The 26,942-nt window shown below is 42.4% G+C and overlaps 12 protein-coding genes across 12 annotated transcripts; 5 read left to right on the top strand and 7 right to left on the bottom strand.

Annotated features, from left to right (window-relative positions):
* Nucleotides 1-765: 765 nt before the first annotated feature.
* Nucleotides 766-1,698, top strand: BRETT_005214 (uncharacterized protein; the record flags this gene model as incomplete). Its single annotated transcript, XM_041283696.1, has 1 exon — nt 766-1,698. The coding sequence occupies one exon, from the start codon at nt 766-768 to the stop codon at nt 1,696-1,698; it is 933 nt and encodes a 310-aa protein (XP_041134648.1).
* Nucleotides 1,699-2,235: 537 nt separating this feature from the next.
* On the bottom strand, nt 2,236-4,249 carry BRETT_005213 (uncharacterized protein; the record flags this gene model as incomplete). The annotated part of the gene is given in 3 exon segments (XM_041283695.1): nt 2,236-2,996; nt 3,010-3,687; nt 4,234-4,249. The coding sequence occupies 3 exon segments, from the start codon at nt 4,247-4,249 to the stop codon at nt 2,236-2,238; spliced, it is 1,455 nt and encodes a 484-aa protein (XP_041134647.1).
* Nucleotides 4,250-4,359: 110 nt separating this feature from the next.
* Nucleotides 4,360-5,838, top strand: BRETT_005212 (uncharacterized protein; the record flags this gene model as incomplete). Its single annotated transcript, XM_041283694.1, has 1 exon — nt 4,360-5,838. The coding sequence occupies one exon, from the start codon at nt 4,360-4,362 to the stop codon at nt 5,836-5,838; it is 1,479 nt and encodes a 492-aa protein (XP_041134646.1).
* A 133-nt stretch (nt 5,839-5,971) lies between these two features.
* Nucleotides 5,972-7,072, top strand: BRETT_005211 (uncharacterized protein; the record flags this gene model as incomplete). Its single annotated transcript, XM_041283693.1, has 1 exon — nt 5,972-7,072. One exon carries the CDS (start codon nt 5,972-5,974, stop codon nt 7,070-7,072), a length of 1,101 nt encoding a protein of 366 aa, XP_041134645.1.
* Nucleotides 7,073-7,145: 73 nt separating this feature from the next.
* On the bottom strand, nt 7,146-8,546 carry BRETT_005210 (uncharacterized protein; the record flags this gene model as incomplete). Its single annotated transcript, XM_041283692.1, has 1 exon — nt 7,146-8,546. The coding sequence occupies one exon, from the start codon at nt 8,544-8,546 to the stop codon at nt 7,146-7,148; it is 1,401 nt and encodes a 466-aa protein (XP_041134644.1).
* Nucleotides 8,547-9,376: 830 nt separating this feature from the next.
* On the bottom strand, nt 9,377-10,873 carry BRETT_005209 (uncharacterized protein; the record flags this gene model as incomplete). Its single annotated transcript, XM_041283691.1, has 1 exon — nt 9,377-10,873. The coding sequence occupies one exon, from the start codon at nt 10,871-10,873 to the stop codon at nt 9,377-9,379; it is 1,497 nt and encodes a 498-aa protein (XP_041134643.1).
* A 1,448-nt stretch (nt 10,874-12,321) lies between these two features.
* Nucleotides 12,322-14,415, bottom strand: BRETT_005208 (uncharacterized protein; the record flags this gene model as incomplete). Its single annotated transcript, XM_041283690.1, has 1 exon — nt 12,322-14,415. One exon carries the CDS (start codon nt 14,413-14,415, stop codon nt 12,322-12,324), a length of 2,094 nt encoding a protein of 697 aa, XP_041134642.1.
* A 685-nt stretch (nt 14,416-15,100) lies between these two features.
* On the top strand, nt 15,101-17,674 carry BRETT_005207 (uncharacterized protein; the record flags this gene model as incomplete). The annotated part of the gene is made up of 2 exons (XM_041283689.1): nt 15,101-15,155; nt 15,732-17,674. 2 exons carry the CDS (start codon nt 15,101-15,103, stop codon nt 17,672-17,674), a joined length of 1,998 nt encoding a protein of 665 aa, XP_041134641.1.
* Nucleotides 17,675-19,307: 1,633 nt separating this feature from the next.
* Nucleotides 19,308-19,684, bottom strand: BRETT_005206 (uncharacterized protein; the record flags this gene model as incomplete). The annotated part of the gene is made up of 2 exons (XM_041283688.1): nt 19,308-19,423; nt 19,615-19,684. 2 exons carry the CDS (start codon nt 19,682-19,684, stop codon nt 19,308-19,310), a joined length of 186 nt encoding a protein of 61 aa, XP_041134640.1.
* A 680-nt stretch (nt 19,685-20,364) lies between these two features.
* BRETT_005205 (uncharacterized protein) lies at nt 20,365-22,032 on the top strand (the record flags this gene model as incomplete). The annotated part of the gene is made up of 1 exon (XM_041283687.1): nt 20,365-22,032. One exon carries the CDS (start codon nt 20,365-20,367, stop codon nt 22,030-22,032), a length of 1,668 nt encoding a protein of 555 aa, XP_041134639.1.
* Nucleotides 22,033-22,993: 961 nt separating this feature from the next.
* Nucleotides 22,994-23,584, bottom strand: BRETT_005204 (uncharacterized protein; the record flags this gene model as incomplete). The annotated part of the gene is made up of 1 exon (XM_041283686.1): nt 22,994-23,584. One exon carries the CDS (start codon nt 23,582-23,584, stop codon nt 22,994-22,996), a length of 591 nt encoding a protein of 196 aa, XP_041134638.1.
* Nucleotides 23,585-24,741: 1,157 nt separating this feature from the next.
* On the bottom strand, nt 24,742-26,166 carry BRETT_005203 (uncharacterized protein; the record flags this gene model as incomplete). Its single annotated transcript, XM_041283685.1, has 1 exon — nt 24,742-26,166. The coding sequence occupies one exon, from the start codon at nt 26,164-26,166 to the stop codon at nt 24,742-24,744; it is 1,425 nt and encodes a 474-aa protein (XP_041134637.1).
* Between the last annotated feature and the right edge of the window lie 776 nt (nt 26,167-26,942).

Raw genomic sequence — 26,942 nt, 5'->3', positions numbered from 1 at the left:
ATCGCTTCATGCACTTCAAAAAAAATTTTTAAGCCTTTTCCTGCCCAACTATAAATACCGGCCCTTTTCTCCTCTTGCACTTCTTTCACTTTGTGTATAATAGCTTTTTCCTTTTCTTTTTCCTCTTCTCCTTTCTTCGCATTTAACTCTTCCGGATTACCAGCGAAACACGGCTTTAAGTATACCTGTGATTTGCATAAATGGCTGGAAGGAGATCCACCCTACTTTATAAGCAGGGGGCCACGTTATAATTTGTGATCACCTTTTTTTCAATGGAGATGACAATTCGCTATGTGGTGACATCCAGATATAGGAAGCTTTTTGTGGGTTGTAGTTCCATAGACGTTCCTGTCTTTATTCTTTGGGGTTTAGTCTCCGTATGCTATATTGGAAAAGATATGCTTCTTTTGTTCTTTTGTCAACATAGGTGCTTTTTCCTATCAATGAGGCAAGGCAGGCCAGTTAGAATCAACGAGAATCAATAGGAAGCATCTTAAAGGGGTCAGTATTCCACAGTTACTTCATCTTACACTGCAAACATGTGTTTAGCCTTTTGTTGTACCTATCTGCTTTCTATGCATCTTTTTTTATCCCTTACTCTTTTTATCTCCGCCGGTCCCTCGGCCACGGGTCCTGTAGTACGCACTATAAAAAGGGCCGATTTTCCCCCATTCTTTTTCCCTCTTCCATTTCTTGTCCCTTTGGATAATATATCCCCTTTTCCTCGTTAAACGGTAAAAATCATTTTCCAGTATTCATTTTCCAATGTCAGAGTACGCAATTCAAAGAAAGGCAAACCTGGACACATTTACTCCAAACAAAGTGCAATTTTACGAGTCAGACTCTTTGCATGCTATCTTGATTGGAGCTACGAAGGCTGTGCTTCAGTATGATCTTAAAGATCGGACCAAAGTTTTCAAAACGGAGCAATTAGGCGATTACAGGCTTCCTGAGTATGGATTAGTCAACTATCTTCCAGATAAAGAAAGTGAGGATGACATCTCTCCGTTGTTTCGGAGAGAAAATATACGTTATATGGATTTTGCATGCGGTACAGGTCTTCTTGTACAAAACCTTGCTCCATACATTAAAAGTGGCACAGTGATAGGAATTGATATATCGGAAGCGCAAATTGATGCTTTTAAGAGCAAGATTCCGGCAATTCACAGCCTCAATTCTAGGCTGGTCGTTAAACCATACAAATACGATATTATAGATCCAGAGTTCAATAGAAAGAACCACCTTGAAGTTCCACAGGAGCTTCAATATGGATCATTTGACATTATCACGACTACCCTTTCGTTCCACCATTTTTCCGCTTTGAAACAGATTGTGGTGGAGTTGAAGAAATACCTCAAAAAAGACGGCTGCTTGATTGTTGTCGACATGTACGATCACAAAGATGAGTATAACAGCATTCAAGGTGCAGCTGAAACGAATCTTAACTCAGCTGTGGCACATAATGGTGGATTATCCCCCAAACAGATGCACGAAAAGTTAGATCCGATTGGATTTTCAAGTATTGAAACGGGTATCAAGTACTTGTACGAGCATTGGTGCAACCACCAGAACTTGTACAACCATCTTCCTCCTCCAGTTGTGGCCAAAGCGCTTAAAAATGCACCAAAGAGACAAAGAGCTGGTCAAACGGAGTATTTGGTGACGCGATCACTTGTTTTGGCAATCTGTAGAAAGTGAAATGTTAATTTAGAATTGATACCGCATTTTTAGATAATAATATGTATATGCAAGACTAGAAACTGGAACATGTAACATTTTAAATAGTGGCTTAAGTGCTGCTGGTGTAGCATATGGGCCATTATTTGGTTCGTCAATTTTGGGCGCTTATGATAGTGAGAATTTCCATATTAGTAAAATTCCAAACAAACCTGAATTTTTTTGAAACCGATGAAATACATGCAATCCTTAAAATACATGCAGTACCTAAAACCGCAAAACTATATGATTTGTGCCTTCTTCTTAACAGATTCCACTATATAATACTAAAAGAACTCCGCTAAATGCTTTTTTGCACTTATATCCCGGTAATTCTCATCGATGGCTTAGAACCCAATACAATATGCACAACTATGCTCAAAATTTAGTTCAAGAGTAAATAAGTTATCGTGGAAGATCCATCAAAGCTGAGCCACAATCCGAGCAGCACCTTCCGAATACTGCGCCACCTCAGCAAGATCTTGCACCTCCTGAGGCCAGTGCTTAAACCCGATAATACTATTTWAATTCGGCAACACTAGTCTTTCCGTCAGCAATACACATCCTAATTAGTGCTTCCCGGCGTCTTTTTTCCCGCATGAGCTTTCCCACAATGGATTCTCGCAACCCACCACTTTTCTTTGAATATATCACTGCATTTTTGAGAAGTGCATGAAAGTTCTTCACCAGGACACTTTGACTTTTCAACGCTATATCACAACTTGTCAAATTTGATCTCTCGAGCGCAATATCTGCTTCCTCAATGAAGATCGTGCATATCTGACTGATTATGTTGCTGCTATCATCTCCATGATCCTTCTTTTTTCTGAGTTTGTACTCATCAAGCTCCGCTTTAAGGATTATATACACCTGCTTATACAATCTATCCATATAAGTGAGCACAGTCCACTTCTGATCATCTGAAATTTCGACGTTTGCCTCATCATACTTATCTAGAAGAGTCCGATAAGAGCCTGCCTGGATGAGAAGCTTGTCCGGACGGTCCTCAATCTGGGATTGCTTCCACACGTTATCGCATGCTGAGGCATCCGTACACCGGGAAGAGCTCAAAGCAGCTTTGGCAAGTCTTAATTCATTGATCTGGTCTGCTCCAAGCCTCCCATTTGCAGAAAAAGCGTTGATCAATTCACTGGCGGCAGCATCAATATCACTGATGAAGTTCTGAGATGCTTTTTCCACATCCTGATCTCTTTTCTTGGTGCAAGCATCCTCATAAAGTGTTGTCACAAGCCGATATCCGTCTATGCACGTTTCCAAAGCTGTGGTTGGTACAATTTTTATCATCATCATCATCATCATCATTCTTCTGATCCCCGCTATCAGTATTCTGCAATGACTGCATCTGGAACTTAAGCACAGCTGTTAGTAGCTGCTCAGATGACACCATTGCACCAATCGCCTCATCATAATGTGCATCGGTCTCATATCCACCACTTGTCATGTCTTCGGCATACTCAAAATAGCATATTGCTGCATTATAATACAAGTCCCACGGTAGGGAATCTGTTTTATGGCTGCCCACAAAATCAACAGCATGTTGAAACACGCTTGTTATCTTTTCAAGCGGCTGTATTACGGAATTATCGTTTCCACTCAATGCTTCCTCACAATTTGTTAAGTCAGCCAGGTTCACCGCCTCGTTCTTGATGTACTCAGTGTAAACAGAAAAGAGCAATCTAGATGCATTGTATAAGGCATCCAAATTCTCTGGGTTCATCTTTAGTGTTTTTTGATACAAATCAAACGCACGTTGGTAAAATCTGAGAGCTTTCGAAAGATCTGATGTAATCCATCGATCCCCACTTTCTTCTTCTTCCGTACCCTTGTTAAAACACTGATCTGCGGTTTCCAGTTCCTTATCAGTCTGAGACGGCTCTTCTGTAACAGAAAGCTCTCCGGCTTTCATTTTCTTCATCACTTGAGCCGGAAGTCTGAATTGTTTGTGAGATTCTAGAAAAAATAGACACAGTTAGTACGGACAGCATCAAATTGAATTGAAATGACAATGAACTCACTTTTATTTGGCATTGATGAAAGTTATCGGCGTAAATTTTGCTCTGCTCAAAGGTAATATCTTTGTAATCAACTAAAATGAATACTTCTTAAACTTGATGAAAGTTCTGAGGAGATGAGGTGAAAATTTATGACAGATTCGATCTGGATAATATGCAGTTTGTATCAAGAATTTTGTGCAGAATGAGGATGAAACCAGATGTCCAATTAATATGGAAAGATCAAGCTTGAAAATAAGGAAAGTAAAAGCCGACTTTTGTTCTTTGGCGCTTAAGTAGATAAGTGTAAATCGGAAAGTGATTTCAGATAATAGTGAAAATTTACCTGTGCTTGAAAAAATAGCGCCGAGAAAACACCCTCACTTGATTTGTCTTCCTATATAAAGGCACCTTGTTTTCTAGTATATGTTTTCCAATTGCCTCTCCACACGCATTGTATTTGAAACAAAAAGTATATTCTCTCCATCTGAGCTGTCAAAAATACGTTCGTCAAGTGTCATTTTTGAGATTAGCAGTGTTTTGTGCTCTCAAAAAAAAAAGGACTAACAATCATCGAGAATAACGGCTACAACGCCAAATACAGCATAATTTATGGTCAGCCGATCACAATATGTCCTCGATTAGCCAAGTGCGTCATGTTTCTGTCGAAGAATTAAGAGTCGATGATGAATTTGTTTCTGGAAGACAATATCCACGTAAGCTTTATGCATTGGTTCTATCATATTGTTCATTATCCAGACCAAGTCAAATTGATTTCGCAAATCTTTTGGTGACAGACCTTACGTCATCGTTTGATACATTCAGGGATATTAGTACAGAGAATAGATTTTGCATCAGTGCCACTGACGATGCTTTGGATGCTACTAGCATACTTAAAATCGATCTGAGGAAAAGAGATCTTCAGCCATTCTTAACACAAGCTTCAGCAGTCGTTAACAAGCAATTTCCGCCTCCAAGTATTGATTCATTTGACGAGATACTTGAAGATAAGCTTTTAGTCGAGGCAAATGGGGTAGTCGACCGTTTTCGCGACAAGATATACTTCAAACGTGCCAAAATTCGGTTGTTGGACGCGTCTTTTATAAAAAGTCACATTCAGGAAGGTGATAAGTACCTTATCAAGTTCATCAAACGATTACAACAGCATACTAGGAACGATAAAGCAGTGAATGCTCTTTTAAATTCTCGGTATCACTTTCAGGAAGTTTTCGACAGCTCTAATCAATATACACAGAAATCAAAGCGAAAGAAAGCCCAAAGTTTACCTCGCACAACTTCCGGAAATGTACGGATGAGCTTTGGCATAAAACCAGATAATTCCGGCGGGAAACCTGAATATAATGACAGTACAAAGCAACTTTTGGCTTTACTTAATAGTGGAAAAGGTCTTGCAGGCGGTAAAAGGACGCTTAGTCAGGCTGTAAGGACAGATTTGGATGGATACGAAGGTGCTAATGGCTTTGGCGAAGAGGATGAGCTGACAGAATTGGCAACTAAAAGAATGAGGGAGCAGAAATATCGCACTAATGACACTATGTTCAAAGAAGAGGACATTTCCGAATTGGACGCGTTTTCCCAGAGTCACTTACACCATCCCACACCACTCATAACTTCAAGTGAAGATTATAAAGAAGTGGCCTTCAATATGGAAGATGCCACTTCAACTGTTAGAGAAACTACATTGGAAAGGCTGATAGCCGATAAAAAACTGTTTGGAACATTTCTTCTACGAGGTGTCCGTGTTTTAGGTTATCTTCCTGCAGAAGGCAATGCATTATTGGTGGAAAATAGCACCAGCCAGAGTCGAACTCTTACCAGCCAGTTTCAAATAGTAGTATGTCCAAATAAGATGAGTTCTGTTTATTCACCGTTGGGTGCATCTGGTGATTGCATTGCCAAAACCTTTCTTCGTGTGTCATTCAAAACTCCGTTAGCCGCGTTTGGTCTTTTGGAAATCACGGATCCTAACAATTTGAATGAGTCGACAGTTAAATTGAAAGCAAATAGATTAGTAGGAAAAGTGATAGATGTTCACGTGACGCGGGTCGCGGGATCCAAAAAATGGTATTTCGCGATAAGCTACGCGTAATGAAAAAAAATCGAAAATCGAAAAAATCAAAATCAATTATGGACTGAGTAACTTGTTCTTCTGTTGCTCCTATTGTGCATAGGCGATGCATGTTTATAAAAAGGCATTAGATATAGCATTAAGAAATAGCAAGATGCCAAAACGCCAAAAAGTCGTCAAGGACAGTTTTGAATATGTGCGGAACAGAGGTATGCCATTCAAATTTGGAGCACATGTCAAAACTGCCGGCGGAATATATAATTCAGTTACACACGCAATGAACATCGGAGGTAATTCGTTCGCCTTGTTCCTAAAGAGTCCAAGAAGATGGGTTTCTCCTCCTTTGAAAGATGAGGATGTTGAAAAATTCAAGAAAATGTGCGAGCAGTACGGATACGATACAAGGAAAGACATACTTCCACACGGATCATATTTCATCAATCTAGCAAACCCAGACAAGGCAAAAAACAAGCAGTCGGTGGACTGCTTCATTGATGATTTACAACGGTGCGAGAAATTGGACATCGGCATGTATAATTTTCACCCAGGTTCATCTTTGGGTACTGATCATGATGAGGCAGTGAAAAGATTAGCAGAAAACATCAATTATGCAATAAGCAAGACCAAGTTTGTGAAGATTGTCGTTGAAAATATGGCAGGTCATGGCAATTTGATTGCGTCGACTCTGGACGATCTTTCTACAGTGCTGAAACTGGTGGAAAAGAAGGAGAGACTTGGATTTTGTATCGATACATGCCATACGTTTGCGGCAGGGTACGATATTAGCACTGAAAGGGGCTGGAACACATTTTGGGACGAGTTCGACAAGAAAATCGGCTTTGAGCATCTTGCGTCGATGCATTTGAACGATTCGAAAGCTCCTTTAGGTGCAAATAAGGACCGTCATGAAAGAATAGGGTGGGGATTTCTAGGACTTGAATGTTTTAGATTACTTGCCAATGATGATCGGATGAAGGGCATTCCGCTTGTACTTGAAGTTCCTATTGAGGGTAAGGATGACGTGTCGCCTTACGGAGATGACATCAAACTTCTTGAGTGGCTTGTTGGCAAAAAGAGTGATTCTGCCGAGTTTTTGAAGAAAGTGGAGGAGTTGCAAAAGTTAGGAGCACCAGGACGAAAGGAACAGCTTGCGAAGTTTGAAAAGAAGAAGAAGAAGGAAGCTACAACCAGAAAGAGAAAGGCTACGGGTAAGAATGGCGATATTGCAAGCATGCTAAAGAGGAAGAAAAAATAGACAGAGATGGAAATTTAGGAAGAAGGACATATTGGATTCTAGGGATCGGGCGAATGCAATGTACATATAAATACTAAACTTTGACTTTAAATCTCAAACCTGTCTGTTGGTAGCGATTGATCAGATAGCAAATAACACTTGCCGTGTAAAGCGCACCACAATATATGATGAAGTATCTGAAATCGGCGATGGTTCTAGATGAAATAATGGCACCACCTGCAATCAAGCCACCAAAAACGAATATACCAGTTATTAGGTAGCAAGTGCCGTATCTTTGGCCGAAGACCTCGGTTTGTGAAATGGCAGCAATGCAACTTGGCGCCAAAGAGAGGACTGAGCAGTTGAAAAACCCGTAGATTACAGAATATACATAGATGGAGGCAAGTGAGCAAGAGTAGGAAGACCATAAGAGCCAAATAATCCAAACAGTGATGCAGGTGAAGGTCATCATGGCAATCATGACGTTAAAAGGACCAACTATATCGGCAATAATGCCCGGGATGTATCTCCCGAGGATTCCAATACAGTTCATGATTGTCATCGTGAGATTGGCTGTGGAATCACTGTATCCCACAGCTGTAACATATGATGGGAAGTATGTTGCCATTCCAACAAGTCCGGTTTCCGAAAAACAGACGCCAAGTGTGCAGAAAAAGAATGCTGGTTCTTTAAGCGCTGAGAAGTCGATGCTTTTCCTGTATAAGGTGCGTAATCTTTGCCTGAGTGTGGGTTTGTGGATTGATTTCTCGCCTTTCGGGCGGATCTCCTGGTTTCTACCTTTAACAAGCAATGTTGCCAACGTAAGAAGGACCAAAAAGACAAATGAAATTATACGCATTGCCCATGCAAAGCTGACACTAGCAAAGAGTTTGTTTAAAATAAGCGGGAAGATGATTCCACCAACAGAATCTCCAAGTGTGGCTAGTGCAAAGGCCTGGGACCTTTTTCTTAGAAACCAGTGGCTGATAACTGCAGCCAAAGGTCCCCCGCAAATCCCAAACCCGATTCCTGACACAATTCCGAATGATGCTAGAAATTCTGATAAGGAATTACAGTTTCCAGTAAAAAACATGCCGAGGAAAAGAAAAACTGTGCCAAATGCGAGTGTGATTCTCGGACCAAGCTCATCAAAGGCAATTCCACCCAGCATTGAGACCGTATACGACACGAGAACATACACAGCAAAAATCATCGAGGTCTTGGAAGTCGAAACTTTTGATAGTTGGTGTTTTTGAAGATACAACTGGAGCACTCCTATCGAGTTGAGGAATCCGTACACCACCGTTAGTCCGAGGAACGAGCCCAAAACGACAAGGTAGGCCCTGAGTCCGCCATCCGGGAAATCATCAGGATTTTCTGTCATGTTATGTGAGGTGCTATCTGTATCTGGTTGGCTATTTTCAACTTCCAAACTGTGATCATTTGTATTGGCTTTCTCGCTCCAACGGCTGGAAGTGGTTTGCCAGCTTGTCATTGTGGCTATATTCTCCTTTGGGGCGTGTGTGTGATCATTTTGACTCTGGTTATGTACTTTTTCGGCTGATATATTGTTGTTCTGAAAAGTCTTAGTACTGTTAGTTATCATTTACTTCTGTAGAGGATGGCACAACTTTGAAGGGGAGAAAAAAAGAAGGGATCGCTGGAAACAGAAAAGAAGAAAGAAATATGGGAAGACATCTCAGATTTTTGCCTTCTTTATTGAATCTCTTTATGTCTTCCCGCGGCATTATAGCGTAAATCAATAAAATGGAAAAGGAAATGCGATGGTCCTCGAAGAGATGCCCAGCCGTTTTGGGTGTGAAAAATAATAAAAAAATGCGAGTTTGAGTATGTTGTTCGTCTGCATTGTTTCTAGGAGAGGAAAAAAAAAGAAAAAGGGGTCTGGGCAACTGCGAACAATTATCATGGAAAAGAGTACTTGATGAAATAAAGTCGAGCAGATAGTACTACAATTTGCTAAGATATAATCAAATTGAAGACAACAAATCTTACTGAATGAAATACATCCGTAAAGGAATAAGTTCACCAAAAGAAAGTCAAGCATAATAGAATAAAGCTTATCAGAATTAGGTTAAGAGAGTAAGGCACAACTACAATTGAAAACTTGAAGCAGAGCATAAAATCGTAAGTATAGCAAATGTATACAATAAATTACGGTTGAGACCAAATAAGCAAACGCAGAAATCGCATTAATTATACATTATTAAAAAAAAGCACCGTGTGCTTTTCAAGATCGTTTTGTTCTATTGGGCGCTAAAATATTCTAGTATTAAAATCGTCAGAGCATGCAATCTATCATATCCGTTACACTTTCGCACGGAGTTTCCAACCAACAAGTTTGAATCTGCAAATAATATAGCAAATGGTACTTGCACCGTATAAAGAGCCAGCAAAAGCAGAAAAGTACTTGTAATGCTCTAAACTTTCTTCACCAATAATCGCACCTCCACCAATAACGCCACCAAAAATGACAAGACCGGCACAAAGGTACGAAGTTCCATATCTCTGGCCAAACTTACTGGTTGGCGAAACCGAGCCGATGCAACTGGGAACCAATGAGAGCACGGAAGAGTCAAAAAATCCATAGATTACGGAAAAAACATACGCGGAGGCCATGCTTTGGCTTGTTACTCCCCAGCAAAGCCAAAAGAGGAGAACCGACAAAGTTGCACCGGTCATCATCATGATCATAACGTTAAAAGGACCGATTCTGTCAGCCAATATACCGGGAAGGTACCTCCCTATAATCCCCATGGCATTAGTAATGGTGATCGTACTGTTAGCCTTGGTCTCACTGTATCCAATGTATGTGATGAAAGAAGGATAGTAGGTGGAAATTCCAACCAACGCAAGGTCAGAGAACCCTATTCCAATCGTGCAAAACAAGAATGGTATCTCTTTCAGAGCCTTAAAGTCGACCATGTTGCAACAAAGCGTCTTAATTTCGTGGAAAACAGCACGCGAGCGATTGGACTTGCTCTTCAAAGCCAGTGCACGAGATTTCTCACCATTAGAGGCAACGTGGCTTCTTCTTCCACTCACCAAAAGGCAGGAGCAGGCATTCATGACCAAGCAGATAAATGCAAGAATCCTCATGGCCCAAGTGAAGCCAACAACTATGTAGAGCCTGTTTAGAATTAGTGGAAAAACAATTCCACCAACAGATCCTCCCAAAGTTGCCAATGCAAACGCTTTGGAACGATTTCTGTAGAACCAGTGACTTATGACACCGGTCATTGGTGCAGAGATGACTGCAAGACCGAAACCAACACAAATTCCAAACACTCCAACAAAAGAGCCCACATTGTTGCAGCTTCCAGTGAAAAACATACCGAAAAAGGTAATTATGGCACCAACTGCAGTCGGAATCTTAGGGCCAAGCTCATCGAATGCAACTCCACCTAATGCACAGAAGACGTACGTCATCAACATAAACACCGAGAAGATGTACGAGCTCTTTCCAGTTGGAACATCCGCAAGTTGATGAAGATTCAAGTATGATTGAACTGCACCAACCGAATTGATGAACCCGAAATCAACCGTGAGACCAAGAAAAGCTCCAAAAACAACCAAATACGCTCTCCATCCCCCGTCCGGATAATTTTTAGGGTCATCTGGGTCCTCCGTCAGTTCTATACTTGATGAATTGGGTCCAGCCTCTTCATCTAAATGCATACTAACTCCAGTTGCCCTATTTTGTGCATACGATTCCGAGCTTGCTCGCACTTTTTCATCTTTTGATGTTTTCTCATGCGTCTCTTCAACCGCTGTTTCCTTTTTTGTAAATTTCGATAGCACCATTACTAAACTCTAGCTATGAATGCAGGCTCCTATTTCCTTTGCTTGTCAAACTTCAAGAATGCCCTTTTTGCTTGTGGAGTTCTTCAATTATACACTATCTGCCTATTAAGCTCTTCAACAGTATTCTATATTCTTCAACAATATTCTATGTGTTGGTTAGATTATTTCACTTCTGCTCTATTGACTTGCTAAACTTCTATATTCTTTCTTACCTCGTGAAATTTCAACTTCTCATTTCACTATTCGTAAATTGCACTTATCTCCGCTATTTCCAAGTCGCTCGACTATATTAACCCCTCTATACTTTATAAATGTTAAATAAATCCTCTTCGACGTGATTGTGCCTTTCTTTCATAGGCTCTTCTCCTTTATTTCGGATTTTTGGCTCCTTTTATATCAATCACACATTATCCATTTTCCCTGATCTGACGCTCCTGCATAAACGTTTTTTTTTTTTTTTTTTTTTTTTCATTATGAATTTCTTCGCGTTTCTTTTCACAATGTCCACTATCGGGCATGCTCAGTGGCAGCTGACTCACTCAACCATTCACGGAGATTTATCTCCGGTAGTAGCCACCGAGAAAAACCGAATTTAGTCGTTTAGGACAGGCATATCCATTTCCATGATGATTCTATTAGTGAGTGTAATAGTACAAGAATTGCAATGTGGTACTCCTTTTTAGAGAAATGGGTCTTTCATGAATTGTGGGTATTCGTTATTTTAGCCGGTATTCTTATCATCAGGCAAACTTTGATTTTAGTTTTAGAAATGTATCTTACAAATTTACTTTTTTTTTCGAGATTTTTCTTTCCCTATGCATGCCGGGACTTCTCCAAATCGAGAAAATCCAAACGAAATCCTTTAAAAGTATTCAAATAGTAGAAACATAGAAATAATCTCTAATAAGAAATTAAAAAAAAAGGCCAAACTGTTACTTAGGAGTTCCATTTATAATTAAATCATGACTAGCATGACTAGCTAACTCTGTAATTGAATGGGGATAATCTGATGTTGCTTGTGGAGATGTTTTAAATTCAAAGTCACAGAAAGATAAGATTCATTAGTTAAGATTCATCCGATAAGACTCATCAGATAAAATTCATCAGATAAGATTCATCTTAATCACAGTAAGAATATCTAAAATATATGCAGAATGTGAGTCAGAATATGATTTGTTTAAACTCACTGATTTTGTTAGATCGAATTTTTCATGCCAAAGTATTAAAATGAAATACATGACCAGAGCACTTTCCGATAAGCAAATGTAAAGTTGCACTGTTTGACAGCGTACTTTCTAATTTCCCAACTTTATTCAAAATGTCATTTTGCCCAAATAGTTGTAGAGCACACTTTGCGCCCCATTCCTACATATGCAAAATAAAAATTAGCCACGATGATTGTCATTTAATTTTATTTCACTTCATTATATATCCGTGTTTGTGCATATTCAGTTTAAGCCATTATTCCGCTTCCTATCCAGCTGCCCCACCTCGGCATCATCAGGAATTTCGGCTGCAACTTCCTGATTGACCTCCCTGACTTGTTCATCGAGTGGCTGAGCAACATCATGTTTAGCCTGTGGTAACTGATGTTTTTGCTTTAGTTCCTCGGCCACTTTCTTGTTTATCTCAACATTCCTATCGTCCACAGGCTCATTTGTGTCCTTGCTGGTGTCTTTAGCACTATCAAGCTTTGAACTGTCCTCGGCAACTTTTCCAGTCTTGATTGTCGTTTCTTTGTCTTCTTTTTCATGCTTTGTGTCCTTTGCACTCTCTTGCACATTCAAACTTTTACCTTTCTTCTCACTCTCGCTTTGCTTTTCCTTCTCCTTCGTCAACAATATCCTGTTCTCCTCTCTGCTCCATCCTGTGTGGAAACTCGAGCCCTTGATGTTCAATTTAGGGAATGGATGTGCCTCTGTGTTGAAAATGGCCTTTCCAAGGTTTAGTTTTGCATTCTCCGTGTCGTCAAACAACAAGTAGAGGTACTTCAAAGTCTCTGCAAGCCAGAAAGACTCCATATTATCTCTTAATGTAGGTGGATCCACCGTCACATCGTTTAATGATGTGTATCTTGGATTGTCGTCTTTACCTTTTCCAACAGGAACTTTCGTCCATTTTGCGAAACTCTGGAATATCTCATATCCCCATTCTCTGTATTTCACATCTCCGGTAAGCTTGTAGAGATAGTAAAGTGTCTCAACAGTTTCAGGCCGCTGTAAATTGTGTCTGTCTGCCTGCTTAATCGTGAAATCCCTAATTCCAGTTGTTTCCGTGTTGAAGACCACGATTTCTGGCGATAATCCGGTTGGTTCGACGTCGTGATACATGTGATAGCAGGTTTCGGTAAGTTCCTTGCCCAATTTAAGCTGCCGAAGCCTGAATTTGTCCTCGGAAAGCGGCTTTTTAGTGATTGGAATGCCATCGGTGGCACCAAGAGCAAAAAGACCGCCAAAAAAGCACACTAGATGGTCCATCTTGTTGCTCATAGAACCAGAAATGCCTTCTGGGCGCTCGCCTATGAAAGTGAGTCCACTAGGGTGCGATTTGCTTATCAGGTACTTGTTGATTCCCTCAAAACTCTCCTTGTACATGTCCAAATAGATGTCTTCTCCTGTCTGAAGGTACTGTTTAAGCAAGTACTCGTAATAAGAGTCACCCCTCGATCCTAGACGGATGTTTGAAGACTTAAATTTCCCCTTAATTGGGTCAATGTAGATTGGTGCGAGTCCTGCCTCGGGACGTGCGGCATCGACAGCTTTCATGGCTTTTTCGACTTTCTCCCAATACAAATTCTCGCCGGTCAGCAACGCCAAGTACTTGAATTCAAGCTGCAAGGTCGACATTTCTGCAGTTGAGGCTCCGTCTGAAGCTGGAACGACTTTTCCAGTTTTGAGATTCACAGAACTGTATGGAATCCCAGTTGGCGAATTAAAAGCTGGAAGAAGCCGCTCACCAAGCCCCACTGCCTTTTCGAGAAAAAGCTCATCTTCCGAGAGATAGTAGGCAGAAAGAAGTCCACCAAGCATCCGAATGGTGGTTTCAAACGTGTTTACAGGACGATCGTATTTCGCGTAGTCAAGTTCGTATTGAACCCAGGATTTCGCCGTGTTGAACTCCTCCTCACATCCCATGATGTGCAACGTGTCTAGAGAATCGACAATGATCCACCCGAGCGGAGTTGTGCCCGTATTGGAGCCTGTTTGTGTAACCGGGTGATAAATGTCGTTTCCCCAGGCATGACGCGAGTAATCCCTCCATGATTCAAGAAAAACCTCCTTCACCTCAAGCTTACGTTTATCCCAGACGTTGCCAAATGCTCCCCCGGTCATTCTTTGTGATGCCGATGGTGCTAGGAAGTAGTAAACGACAAATATGACGGTCAAAGCAAAAATGGCCCGAAGCCTCATCTTTGATGAGTGTGGAGTGTATCTGTGCATAAAGTTGGTGAGATTCGACAATGGTAACCTTCTTTTCGGCTTGTCCTTGTAGTATAGTGGCAAAGAAGGACCTTTTTTCGCGTTCCACCTAGGCTTTAACATGTGTGAAGGTGAAATTGTGTGTGTATGCCAATTAGTGCTGGGGCTGAAATTCTGGAAATTCTCGTATTCGCAGACGCCAATTTTGCACTGTGTTGATTGCAAAGCTCTCAATTCCAGCGATCAAAGTGTATTCAAGAATTGGCGGTATTTTAAAAAGAAGTTGATTTGAAAATGTGGCGAAAATGTTCAATTTATGTGTTGGGTACAGTTGCTGGGTCTACGTCTCACACGAAAACACCGCCCATATGTGAGGAAAGCCAAAGTGAGGAAAATCCACCCACCTGGGAGAGGCAAAAAAAAAAATAAAATGGATAGATAGACCACGGAAAAATGAACAAGTCAGGAATGCATTGTGTTCCGCACCCTTGCCGCGTAGTGGGGATTTTTGGACGGGGGAAAAATATATAGCGAGATAGTACTGCACGAGACCAAAATGTTTGAAGTTGCAATTACTAGAGGCCAACCTGGGCAAATGCGTACTTACAAACACGGAAATCGAAGCAGACCATCCGGAATATGTGCATTCTGCTGTTTTGCGATAATTTCCTGACTGTGTTGGCATATGTTTATGGGCCTATAGCCAATATGCATATCCAGCCAATCAGGGATTTGGTTAAGCGCCAGATACTTTTAGAGTATAAAACTACGGGGAAAAATAGGAAGATGCAGGCTGTCTGTAGGATAAATGCATGGTAAAGATGACTGGTTGGCGTTCTTGTGGTTGCAGTATGGAATTCCGGGTAGGATGTGGTTTGTGCTAATATGCATATATCCTAAATTATGTTTGTTTGACTTTCATTTTTGGCGAGAGACTTGGAAAAACTTAGGAAGTGTTTCATTATTTGATGAGTTTTCATTATTTGATGATTTTTTAGCGATTCATGAGTTTAACAGCTGACGAATCTTGCAATTCATAAAAAGCATATTTAAAACAGTTCACAGTCCTGCAATTGTTGCGAAGTGTTAGGAACCAATAATAAGGAGTTGAGGAGTTAGTGCAGATATTTAGGCGATAAAAATGTGAGGCTGGAATTACCACTAACAGAGTAGCAGCGAAAACGGCAGTGGGCGTTTTAGCGGAGGGGATTCCTATTCGCTGGGAAGCGAAAATATAATAAAGTAAGGGGGGGGGAAAAAAAAAACGAGAAACGGTGATTTTTTGGTTTTTCTGATATTTTTTTTAAATTTTCTTAATGTTTTCAAATTTTTTTTAATCTTCTTGAATCTTGTGAATTTTTTCGCAGTTGACTCTTTCGCACTCGGGACGCTAAAAAGGATCAAGCTTGGTGTATATAGCTGATTATTCTTTTCTCCAGACTACTTCTTGAAGCCATCGAAGCCACAGCAGTACAACGGAAATTTTTGCCTACAGCAGCAGATACGATCAGGAACATTAATCAGATCCAATCTTCAGCATTCAGGCATACACAAGTACGGAAGTAAATTGGTAGATTCAGAAAATATTAAAAAAGAAGAAGAAGAAACAATGCAGCAAACACACCCATCGCAGTCGATCGGTGCACCAATCCCAAACAACACGCCGCACGCTGTTTCCGTGACCCTTCCAACATGGGAGGCAACGGTTGGATACGAGCAAGGCCAGGACTGGGTGGTGAAAAAAATGCAGTCTGGATATCCACGATTTTTCATCCACGCCAAAATCAAGGAACTTGGCGAGCTTTTGGAGAAAACGTACGCTCGGGAGGGCGAGAAATGCATGATCTACCCAACGTACAAGGTTGCGAAGAGGTGCCGTGCGTTCATGAAGGCAAAAACGCAGCTTCCGAAGTTGAAAGTGCGGATTTTGCAACTCAGCACTCCGCCTCCTAAAAATGCAGAGGAGGCCTCATTCCGCGTGGAGGCAGACATTGCGGTGGTTTTCTTCCCTGCCAGCGAGTTCCCGCTTGCCAAGCAGTACTGGCAGCATGCGGGAGAGGGCATTTCGTCACGTGAGGCGGAGTATTTCCTCAGTGAGATGAAGGAAAAGCTGGTGAACGACATCCGGTATAAGAAAAGCCACCGCAATGGAGGCAACATGGGCTCCAGAAAGCTCTCGCCACACCCTTACACAAGCAACGGGGACCGGTCAGCCCGTTCTTCGGGTTCTTCGGGTCGCCACAGCACGATCAACAAACCTCTTGCCAGCAATCCTGAGTTTGTGAGCTTTATCGAGGAGCGGTTTGGCCGGAATCTCGACTTGAGCTTTGCGCGGGAGGCCAAGAGGTTGCTCCGGGAGCGGATTGCGGGCCAGGAGTTGGCCGAATACGCATCCAGTGACTTGGTTTACATGTTTCCGACGGGTATGGCGTCGATTTTCAACGCTCATGAGCTCGTTCTGCATGCTTTAAGCGAGAAAAAAGACCTCAAGTCGGTGTGCTTCGGCTTCCCGTACGTGGACACGTTGAACATCTTGAAAAAGTGGGGTGCGGGTGTGCACTTCTACGGGTTTGGCGACGACGAGTCGCTCGACGAGTTGGAGAAGTTGTTGAAGGCCGGAGAGCGCATCCTTGCACTTTTCTGCGAGTGCCCCTCGAACCCAATGTTGACGACTCCAGATCTGAAGCGAATCCATGCCCTGGCCGCCACTTACGACTTTGCCGTTGTCGTGGACGATACCGTGGGAAACCCGTCCAACATTGCGGCACTCCCGTACGCTGATGTTGTTGTTTCATCGCTCACGAAGGTTTTTTCCGGCGATTCTAACGTCATGGCCGGCTCGATGGTGCTCAACAAGCAGTCGCAGTACTTTGGCCGGCTCAAGAAGTACATGGATGAGGAGTATGAGGACTGCTTCTGGGTGCAGGATGCCATTTTCCTGGAGAGAAACTCGCGGGACTTTGTCCGGCGGTCCGAGGTCATGAACAGGAACGCTTTGGCTGTCCTCAAGTTGTTCCAGGACTCGCCTCTCATCGACAAGATTTTCTACCCGTCCGTTTCCAAGTCCAAGAAGTACTACGATGAGGTTAAGAAGCCGTCTGGTGGCTATGCCGGCTTGATGTCTGTCATTTTCAAGGATCCTACAGATGCCGTCTGCTTTTTCAACACCGTCCGTTTGTCTAAGGGTCCTTCTTTGGGCACAAACTTCACCTTGGTGTGCCCATACGCCATTTTGGCACATTACCAGGAGTTGGACGAGGTCCAGAAGTGGGGTGTCGACCGTAATCTTGTCCGGTTGAGTATTGGAATGGAGCCGGAGAACGAGCTTATCTCCATTTTGCAGGAGGCTCTAGATTGTGCCCAGGAGCAGCATGAGATCTGAATCTATGATCCGGTTATAGAGTGGTTGTAGTACTGTTGTTAGTAATGCAAAGTATGCTTCAATCTTGGTGTGGGTAAAGTACTATTTGAATATTATGAATATTTGAAAGTTGTTAGTGTATATTTGGATAATGTGAGTAAAGTATACTTGAATAATGTTGTTAGTAATGTATGCCTTAATTGCTGATAGTAGTGTATACTTGAATATTGTCGTTAGTAAAGTAATATTTGAGTATTATTGTTAGTAATGACTTGAGTATTTATATTAGTAATACATGTCTTAATATTATTGTTAGTAAGGTAATACTTGGGTATTGCTTTAGAAGTGAAGTAATATTTGAATAATATTGTTAGTAATAATACTTGAATATCGTTGTTAGTAATTGCTACCTCAATATTGCTGTTAGTAACGTAAAGCATACTGCTGTCTAATATTGTATACCAAGTGATGCTTGTGTGCAATGTAGCAACAATGAAATGTAGTACTCACAATATTGCTGTGCTCAATATACTACTGCTGTTAGTATGATAGTTTATTCTTCACTGTGATACTGTATCAGTATTAGATAGCTCCTTTTTATTTCTTAACCGTATAAATTTTAATGCTTTGTTGTACGTGTTAACAATCTACCATTAATCCAGTCTGCACAATACTTTGTTACATAATCTTCCAACACAATTTTTCGCATATGATTGACCAATCGATCCATAATCATCCAAAATATTATAATATAGTATTTGATCAGCAACATGATTAAGGTCAGTGATTCAATACAAAATCCAAATGGTTTAAACCGGGTCACTATTCATACAGTAAAAATTGAGCATACTTAGTTTAAGAGTACTAACCCTAACAAATACCCATGAATAGTCAAATATAGGATTACCCCGGTGAGAAATAAATTCTCAATTCCTTAAGCAGAGATCAACTGCCCTAAATTTCCCAACACTTTAATCTGAATTTGCGTTTGGCTTTTGAAAGTGATGCTGTTGTCCTAAGACTCACTTTAAATGCGATGGATCAAATCCTGTAAATCTACAAATTGCCGTATTTAGAAATGCTTGCAATGCAAAAATATTTCACCTATATCGTTTCAGCTCTGTTTGTATTTGTGCACTCTTAGTCTTCCAATGATCACTATCGGTAGCTTTTTAACAATTTGGCACCAATTAATGTCTGACATACTTCTGGATTCCGTTTCCCTCAGTGCCAGGCATACTTGCAAGAATCATGAAATACTTCAAAGTACAAACTCAAAGCAGACAACAAATAAACCAAAGCAAATGCTACAAGTAATCCAAATGAAAGCAAAGGCAAGCATTGCCAAGATATGTAAAGTAACGGTGCAACTCTTCCCACTCATATCCTCAATTTCAATATTCCCAGACAAGTTTCACTCTTAATTAGTTACTCTATCTACCACACTACAATACCACACAGATTGAACTAACACACCATGTAATAACCTCGATCGTAAATATAACTGCAGAATTTGCTATTTCCAGTGCACAATGTACATAGAATGATAATTTTTCACCGGCCAAACATGTTCCAGTGTTTTGAATGAATCTTATATTGTTTGCTGCTGCTTTCTTACTATAACAGCTGCCAAATACACTTGAGTTGTATTCTCTTATTTCTGATCTTTCTCACCCCTTCTGAATCTTGGATGTCTTGGATCATTGATGTACTGCTCAGAGTTCTCCATAGCCGACTGGGCCTTACCAATCAAGTAATATGTAGCAACGGCTAATTAATATCGTTTATTTGTTAGTACGCATTTCATTCTATTACATGCAAACACGAAAGATTCGGATGATGAAGGAAATTCGACCAATATTAAACAGTACAGGGATTATTCCAGCACTTAAATTATTCCAGAATCGTCTCTTTTCTGTTCATATCATTACTGAATTCTCATATTAACCACTCATACTTACCTCCCACAAAAAATGGCCAGTATGTTTTAAAAACTGGATAACGGTAAACCTTTGATCCTAAAAACTTCATCTTAACTGTTAGTCCGAGTGTAGTTCCGCTTCTTTGCAAACCAGTTGTGCTCTTTCTTGGCTTTGGAGGCTTTAAATTAAACTTAGATGGGGTACAGAGCACAAATATATCCTCATCTACTCTAATTTAACTTATTATTATTATGCTCGCTCAGTCTCCACCTTGTTTTTCCCGTGTCTTTTTTTTTTTTTTTTGTCTTTCTCATCCTCCTTACCCTCCCCTCCAATTGGTCCGCTCTCGCTTCCTCACACAGCCCAATTTTTAGGCATGCTTGGAGATTTTCATGTCATCGATCAAGATCAATACCGACGCTTATCGGCCCTAATCGACGCGCTTGGGTATGCTCAAGGCCACAAAATTTTCCCTTCGCATGACATCAGAGCTTTAAAAAAATAAACGAAAAAAATATTGAATTAAAACCTTTGAGAAAAAAAGCCGGGGAATTAACTAGCGCGCACAGATGTAAGTACATGAATAAATGCAACCCGATCAGGATGCGGAGGTACGAGCGCATACTTTATTCTATTAAAGGCCGATTAAGATAGCTGTTAAAGCGCAAATAGCAATCAAAGGAAAGGAAATTTTTGCTAATTTTATTTAGAATTTTAAGGTCGGGTCAGAAATTTTGGGAATATCATTTCAACAGAGCTTTTTCACACGGTATGCAATAAGCCCTTGAGATGTCCAGTTCTGAGAATGCGCACATACACACAGTGCGGATTCTTCCGAAGCCGCCGGTCGGTGGCGCTGGTGCGCCAGCCGCAATTGCGCCAGCGCCTTCTTCAGCGCAATCTGCGCCACTTCGATCCGTGAAGCTTTATAGAAACTTGTCGACAATGTCGAATAAGGGATCCCAAGAAATGATTCTGTCAAACGGGTTAGCGCAGGCCGGCGCCGCGCAGGGTGGTGCCAAGAGCGCCAAGAGTGGGCGCACTGCGCAGAGGGGGAAGGCGCACCCCAAGGTGCGCATCAACTCCAATATTCATTCAAATATCAATCTGTTTACCACAAACCGTGTGGAAATGCAGGCGCAACTCAAGGCCGTGACCACAGAGAATGGAAACCTCAAGCGTATACTTACGAAACTACATCGGGAGATCAATGAACTACAAGTGCGGATCTCGAGCGCGCCGGCGCCTGGCGCAAGGAAGCCGCTGCCGCGCCGCGAGAAGAGTCCCGTTGCGGCCGCACTAGAAAGCAGCGCAGACCCCAGTGCCAACCGCAGCGTTGATACCATTATTGCGCAGCAGGAGTCGGCGGTACAACTGGATAGCGCCGACTTTTTCGGATCTCCGCGCAACCCTGCGCAAGATGCGGCGGCGGCGCTCGACACGCTGGCGCTCGACTACAACTTAGACGCGAAGCGCATGAAACTCGGGAGATGCATTTCACCAAGTGATACAGTTAACCCAGAGGTGGGCAGCATTAATAGGATGAATAGAGGAAAAAGTGACTCGGTTGTTCTTCAGGAGCCGCACAGCGGCATAGGTATTAGCCCATTAGTGCCGGAAGCGATGCGCGTTCCCGCATTCCTGTCACCACGCGATATTCTGATCAATCCGGCGTCGCTTGAGCTGCCGACGGATGCGCAGGATGCTGGCGCTGCAAAGAAAGTGAAAAAGAAGGCCACGAAGAAGAAAGATTTGGAGAAATGTGAAACGTCCGCAAAAGCGGATAGCGCCGGCGGGGCGGGCGCCAAGTTGCCGCGCCAGCGCAAGCGCCGCAAGCGCAAAACCAAAAAGGAAAAGAAGTTAGAGGAAGAGGCTGCGGTGGTGAAACCGGAGCCTGTGGATTTAGATTTGGCTACGCCGTCTACAGAGCGCAAGCCATCGGTCGCTGTTGCGGCTGGGGCTGCGGCGGCGCCAGTGAAGCGCCGCAAGCGCGGGCGCCCGAGAAAGAATGCGCCGAAGGCGCCGAAGGCGCCGAGCGCAGGTGGGCGCAAGGCCAAGCAGGCGAGTGCGCTCAAGAAGGCCTCCAAGTCGGTGGACCTATCTTCCACAGACCTTTTCAAGCAGGCAAGTATCACAGGTGTAAACTTTGACCCGGGCGAATTTGGCGAAGTTGGCGACACCTCTTTGGCGCTGGACTCTCCTTCACCTTCTTCGTATGAGCCGCTACCCGGCGCATCTGTGAGCTATTTTGACGTGCGGGACGCAAGCCCTGCAGATTTCATGCGGGGCGCGCTGAATGCGGACGAGCTTGCGGAAACAATAGATCTGAACGAGGGCGCACCCGGCCTGGCGCCCGCCACTTTCCAGTTCGAGCCAGAGGACAAGGAAAAGAATTTTCTGGGAAGCTCAGAGTCCGATTTGGAATTCGATGGGAACACGAATTTTCCTGCGAATTGAAAAAATGGTATAAAATAAAATAATGAAATGGACTGAACCCGGAGCTTTCCTTCTTTGTCTTGATTGTTTTTTTTTTTCTCTGATATTTATTAACCTCAAGGATTTTTGTATATATGCAATTCGCCCATCGCATGATATACCTGACCGCCAGACTATGTCTGAAGCCAGATTTGGTGTACTGATGATGTTTGATGCTTTTCTGTTTATATCTTGGCTCATTCCGTCTCTTCTTTAATTCAATGAAGATGCATACGTGCTTAGAAGTATTGCTATTTGGAAGTAGGTGTAGTAGTTTTGTACCATGATTTTTTCATTCTTTAACTTTTCATCTTTTTCACTTTCGATTGAATGTTGCTTTTCACTATTTGCGCTTATGCTCTAAACTTATAGTGCACATATACAATTATACTTTACAGTTTTAATGCAATTGGAATGCAATTATAATAAGATTATACTTTACGCTTACACATAATAATTCACCTCCCTTGACTTCACTTCATATTTATGCTCTACACTTATAATTCAAACATATGATTTATGCTTATGATTTATGCTTATGATTCATGCTTATGACTTATGCTTATGATTCATGATTATGATTTATGCTTATGATTTATGCTTTTGATTCATGATTATGATTTACGCTTATGGTTCACGCTTATGATTCATACTTATGATTTTAATTCTACCTTATAATGCATTACCATTTTTCTTCCACCTTCTTTCTCTTTCCTTCACCCTTTCTTTACCTACACCTACACTCCTCAGCAACATTACTGTTTGTAAACTTCACATTATCAACTCACTAAATCCCAGAATCCCTTCGTCAGATTTTCCGCACAAATGCAGACACGGCAGTATCAAACTGCCTGAATAAATAAATAGGGTGGGCACGGAAACAAAAGAAAAACAACTGTTCTGCGTTTAGAAAGAATCCTGGAGAATTCTGCAGTTTCACTCTTCAACAGAACAAGAGCCACAACCCGCCAACTGCCGTCAATCCAATTGTTATATATCCCGTCAAATAGACACCCTTCAAAGAGGTCATGTGGGAAGAGTCCCATATAAGATGCCTAACCCCGTTAATGCAGTGGTAGACAAAAGGGAAGCCGACGACTGCCTTTAAGGCATAATCCACAAAAGTTGGCAAGCCCGCAAAGAAATTCACAAGTGCCGAAGGGTCGATCGGGACGCCGAGAATGGAAGCAGCTGCAAATGAGCACGTGACACCATAAAAACCAGCGGCAAGGGCAACACCAGATAGTCTATGGAGTGCGGACATCACATTTGTTAGCTGCTTCTGGTAAATTGACAAGTGGGGAGAAAGAGGCCTGTTTTTCCTCTGTGCAACAAGAATTTCCTCCTCCTGGCTACCCGTGCTCTTCACGGTGGTGATGATATTTCTTCTAAAGGCCAATGTTCCTGCCATTGGCGCTAAATTCCTCATTTGGGACACTGTGGCCACCATTGGCCTCAATAAAGATGGTCTTCTGGACACAGTGGATGCTGCCAACTGGAAGCATGTTCTTGCTGACATTAAAACGGTCCTCATTCTGCAAAAATTGGCTTGGTTTAGGGAAACAGAAAGAAAAATGTAGTGTCAACAGTGAAAAAAGATATGCAGATGTATTGGGGAAAGGGTATTTTATTTATTGGATTTTTTTGTTTTTTTATTCGTTTGATTTTTTATTTAGTGCCTTTTTTTCATTTTACTATTCCTGGCATTTGTTTGGATTGAGGAACTTTTTTGTGCCTTTTCTCCGTTTGTCCTTCATGCCTAATTCCGCACTACTCGGGATCTACCCCACAAAATGGACTCGCACTGTTTCCGCATCTCGGACCCGGCCGGGATGAAAATTAATGAAAAACGTATATGTGTCCCGGCTTGCATCAATGAATAAGTTGATGTGTACAGATGTACGGGAAATGGATAGTACCTACTGCAGCGATCAAAATTGTGAATAAGCATTGAATGAAAGTATACTAAATAATGCATCTAGTATTGAATGAAAATATGTAGTATTAAATGATATCTAGTATCAATTGAGAATATATGATATCAAATGTTAATATCTACCATCACTCATAACTACGAATACCCTAAAATAGCAAGTAAGAAGAATTAAAGACTGGAGAAAAGAAATAGAAAAAGAAACAACTCAAGTATGAATGTGGGACTGGAAGTAAAGTAAATGGTGAAACTAAAAGAAGAAGATACCAAATCAAGACACTATTAAACTGAGAATGTAAGTAAGAAAAGAGTGAGGGAAACAAAAATGATAAAAGGGATCAAAAAAATATGAAATTATTGTATCGATGGGAGTCAGAATGTGAGAAGAAGATACTATGCACAAAAGAGCACCAAAACAAAATCAGCAGCAAGCCAGTAATTGGGCTTCAAAAACTTAAACTTTATAATAGGGGAGGCAGTGAGAAAAACAAAGAAAAATGCAGAAGCATCGGAAAAGGTGACATAAGCATGAAATAATGAGACATGAGGGTATGCAACGGATAATTTATGCGCCCAGTGCATATATACAACTGTGTGTATGATTGCAAAACCAGGCAAAAAATGGGATGGAAATAAATGGGACGGGATGGAAATAAATGGAAATGGGATGAGACGGAAATGGAAATGGAAATGGAAATGAAAAGGAAAGGAAAAGAAAAATTAAAAGTCAATCTATCAAAACGGTGCGCAACCCTCATTCAGTTGTTGGCGCCATCCTGACTCGATCTATAAATGCTTGAGCCAAGATCCAGGCGGTCCAAGTTGCCGTCTCTTGCCGCCAAAAGCAAGCTGTTCAAGCGCATCTCTCTGGCGCTCTTGCTGGGTGCGGAGTCCTCTGCGCCACTTGCGCCACTTGCGCTGACTGCGCCGCCCGGCATTCCAACGGCGTACGGCACGCGCTGTATGTCATCCGCATCCGTTAATGCCCCGCAAAGCCCAAGCGAGTCCGCAGGGTTCACCATCAGCTGCGGCTGCGGCTGCTGGAGCTGGCGTGCAAACCAGAGCCGCTGCGCTGCACGCGCACCCCAGCTGACTCGGATGCGGCACCCACCGCCAATATCGTATCCTTGCATTTCTGTGATTGCCGCCTCTGCGCTGGCGCGGTGGTAGAATTGCACAAATCCGCAATTCTTCCCCACTGGGATTTTCACGTATGTGATATCGCCAAATTTTGCAAATAGCTCTTGAAGCTGCGCTTCCGTAATTGGAACATTCAGGCCACCCACAAAGACTGTTGTGTTGGATGGGTCGCTGTAGTACTGGTCGGGCGCTGGCTGCTGCACGGGCATCTTGGCAAACTGCGCATACTGGGGTGCGCCAATTGCGCCGGTGGCGCCGTTGCTGCTCGCGCTACCTGCGCTACCTGCGCCATTTGCGCCTCTCGGGCCCCTTGGGATCGGCGCAGTCGCGCCATGCGGCTTGCGCAAACTCTGTGACGGATGCGTCGCCGGCGACACACGGATCGGCCGCCCAAGAAGCACATAATCCTGCATCTCGGTGAGCGCGCGCTGGCGCTCCGCATTGCCAAAGAACTTCACAAAGCCAAATCCCCGCACGCGGCCGGTATTTTGATCAATCATGACTTTGGCGCTGGCGCACGACGGGTAGCGCGCATGAAATGTCTCATATAGGAGATGTTCGGTAATTCCCTGCGGCAAATCACCCACAAATATGGAAAATTCGGGGGCTGCGGACTCCGGAAGCCGCGTCGAGGTTGCGGCGGCAGCCTGTATGTTTGCGGAAGACCAATTAAGCCGAAAAAAGCGGCGGCCTGCGCTCCCAGGAATTGGCTTGCCATTAAACATTGTCAGCACTTTTGAAGCATCTTCATAGTTGTAAAAACGCACAAAGCAGTAACCGGCATTCGATAGTCCCATTTGGGAACCCTGCCTATCCCTGATGAGTTTGACGGAATGGATTGTGATTCCCATTGGGCCTAGTAGCGCAGCCCAAATTTGGCGGATTGTAATTTCATCCCACCTTTGGTCGAGCTCGCCCATCCACAATTGCGGGAGCGGCGATGCGCTGGAGCCATCGTTGGCGCCTGCTCCGGTGCTGTTTGGGGCACCGCTGCCTGCGCTCTGCGCTGGTTCCTGGCCCGGTTGTCGGTTCGCGCTAAACATCTATGCCAAGTGTGGAAATCAGAAGGGGTTCAGCGCGGGATGAAAAATAAAAATCTAACAAGAGCGAGGTGTGAAAAAAAAGATCTTGATGACAACTAACTAGTTCCGATCTGATTCGATCTGTCTGTATTATTTTACCTAACTTTTTTTTTCCTGTTTTTGTTGTTTTCTTTGTTTGTTCGTGAAGCACGGTAGTCTAATAATTTTTCGGCCTGCGGCAGGTTTCGGCAAAGTCGGAAGTGTATTGATTTAGTGGACGCGCACTCGGCTGTCTAGGTTCTGATAGCTCAAGATAGCCAAGCAAGATACCGAGCAGAATAAAAACGGTGATATAATAAACACAAAGTTCAGCAAGACGTGTTTTTTATTATTACCCAGGTCAAACTATGCTAGTCCGAATGAAAGCACGGGGATTTTGGAACGAAAATTCCAGAATGCTGTAGAAGACACTTGTAGAAGCCGGAGGTTGGATCGTTGAAATATGCACACAGATGGGATAAGCGGTAATTTTCTAATGCTCGGATCCTGGTTTAAGGCTAAAGTCGTGTTTCCTGTCCTAGCGCTAACCCTTTGTTTGTTTATTCTACAACTTCTTCTTCTTATGGACTCATCCTATATGTGAATCAGTAGTGAAGGTTAAAATGGAAGAAAAATCCGACGGCCGAGGTTAAGGACACAGAGGCGTGTAGAAAAAAATGTGAAAATAAAATGTGAAATAAAAAAATAAAATTAAAAAAATAAGAAAATAAGAAAATAAGAAAATAAGAAAATAGGAA

The sequence above is a fragment of the Brettanomyces bruxellensis genome, chromosome 2, assembly GCF_011074885.1.
Source record: "Brettanomyces bruxellensis chromosome 2, complete sequence".
NCBI classification, from domain to species: Eukaryota; Fungi; Ascomycota; class Pichiomycetes; order Pichiales; family Pichiaceae; genus Brettanomyces; species Brettanomyces bruxellensis.
This window is presented reverse-complemented; position numbering and strand designations above follow the sequence as displayed.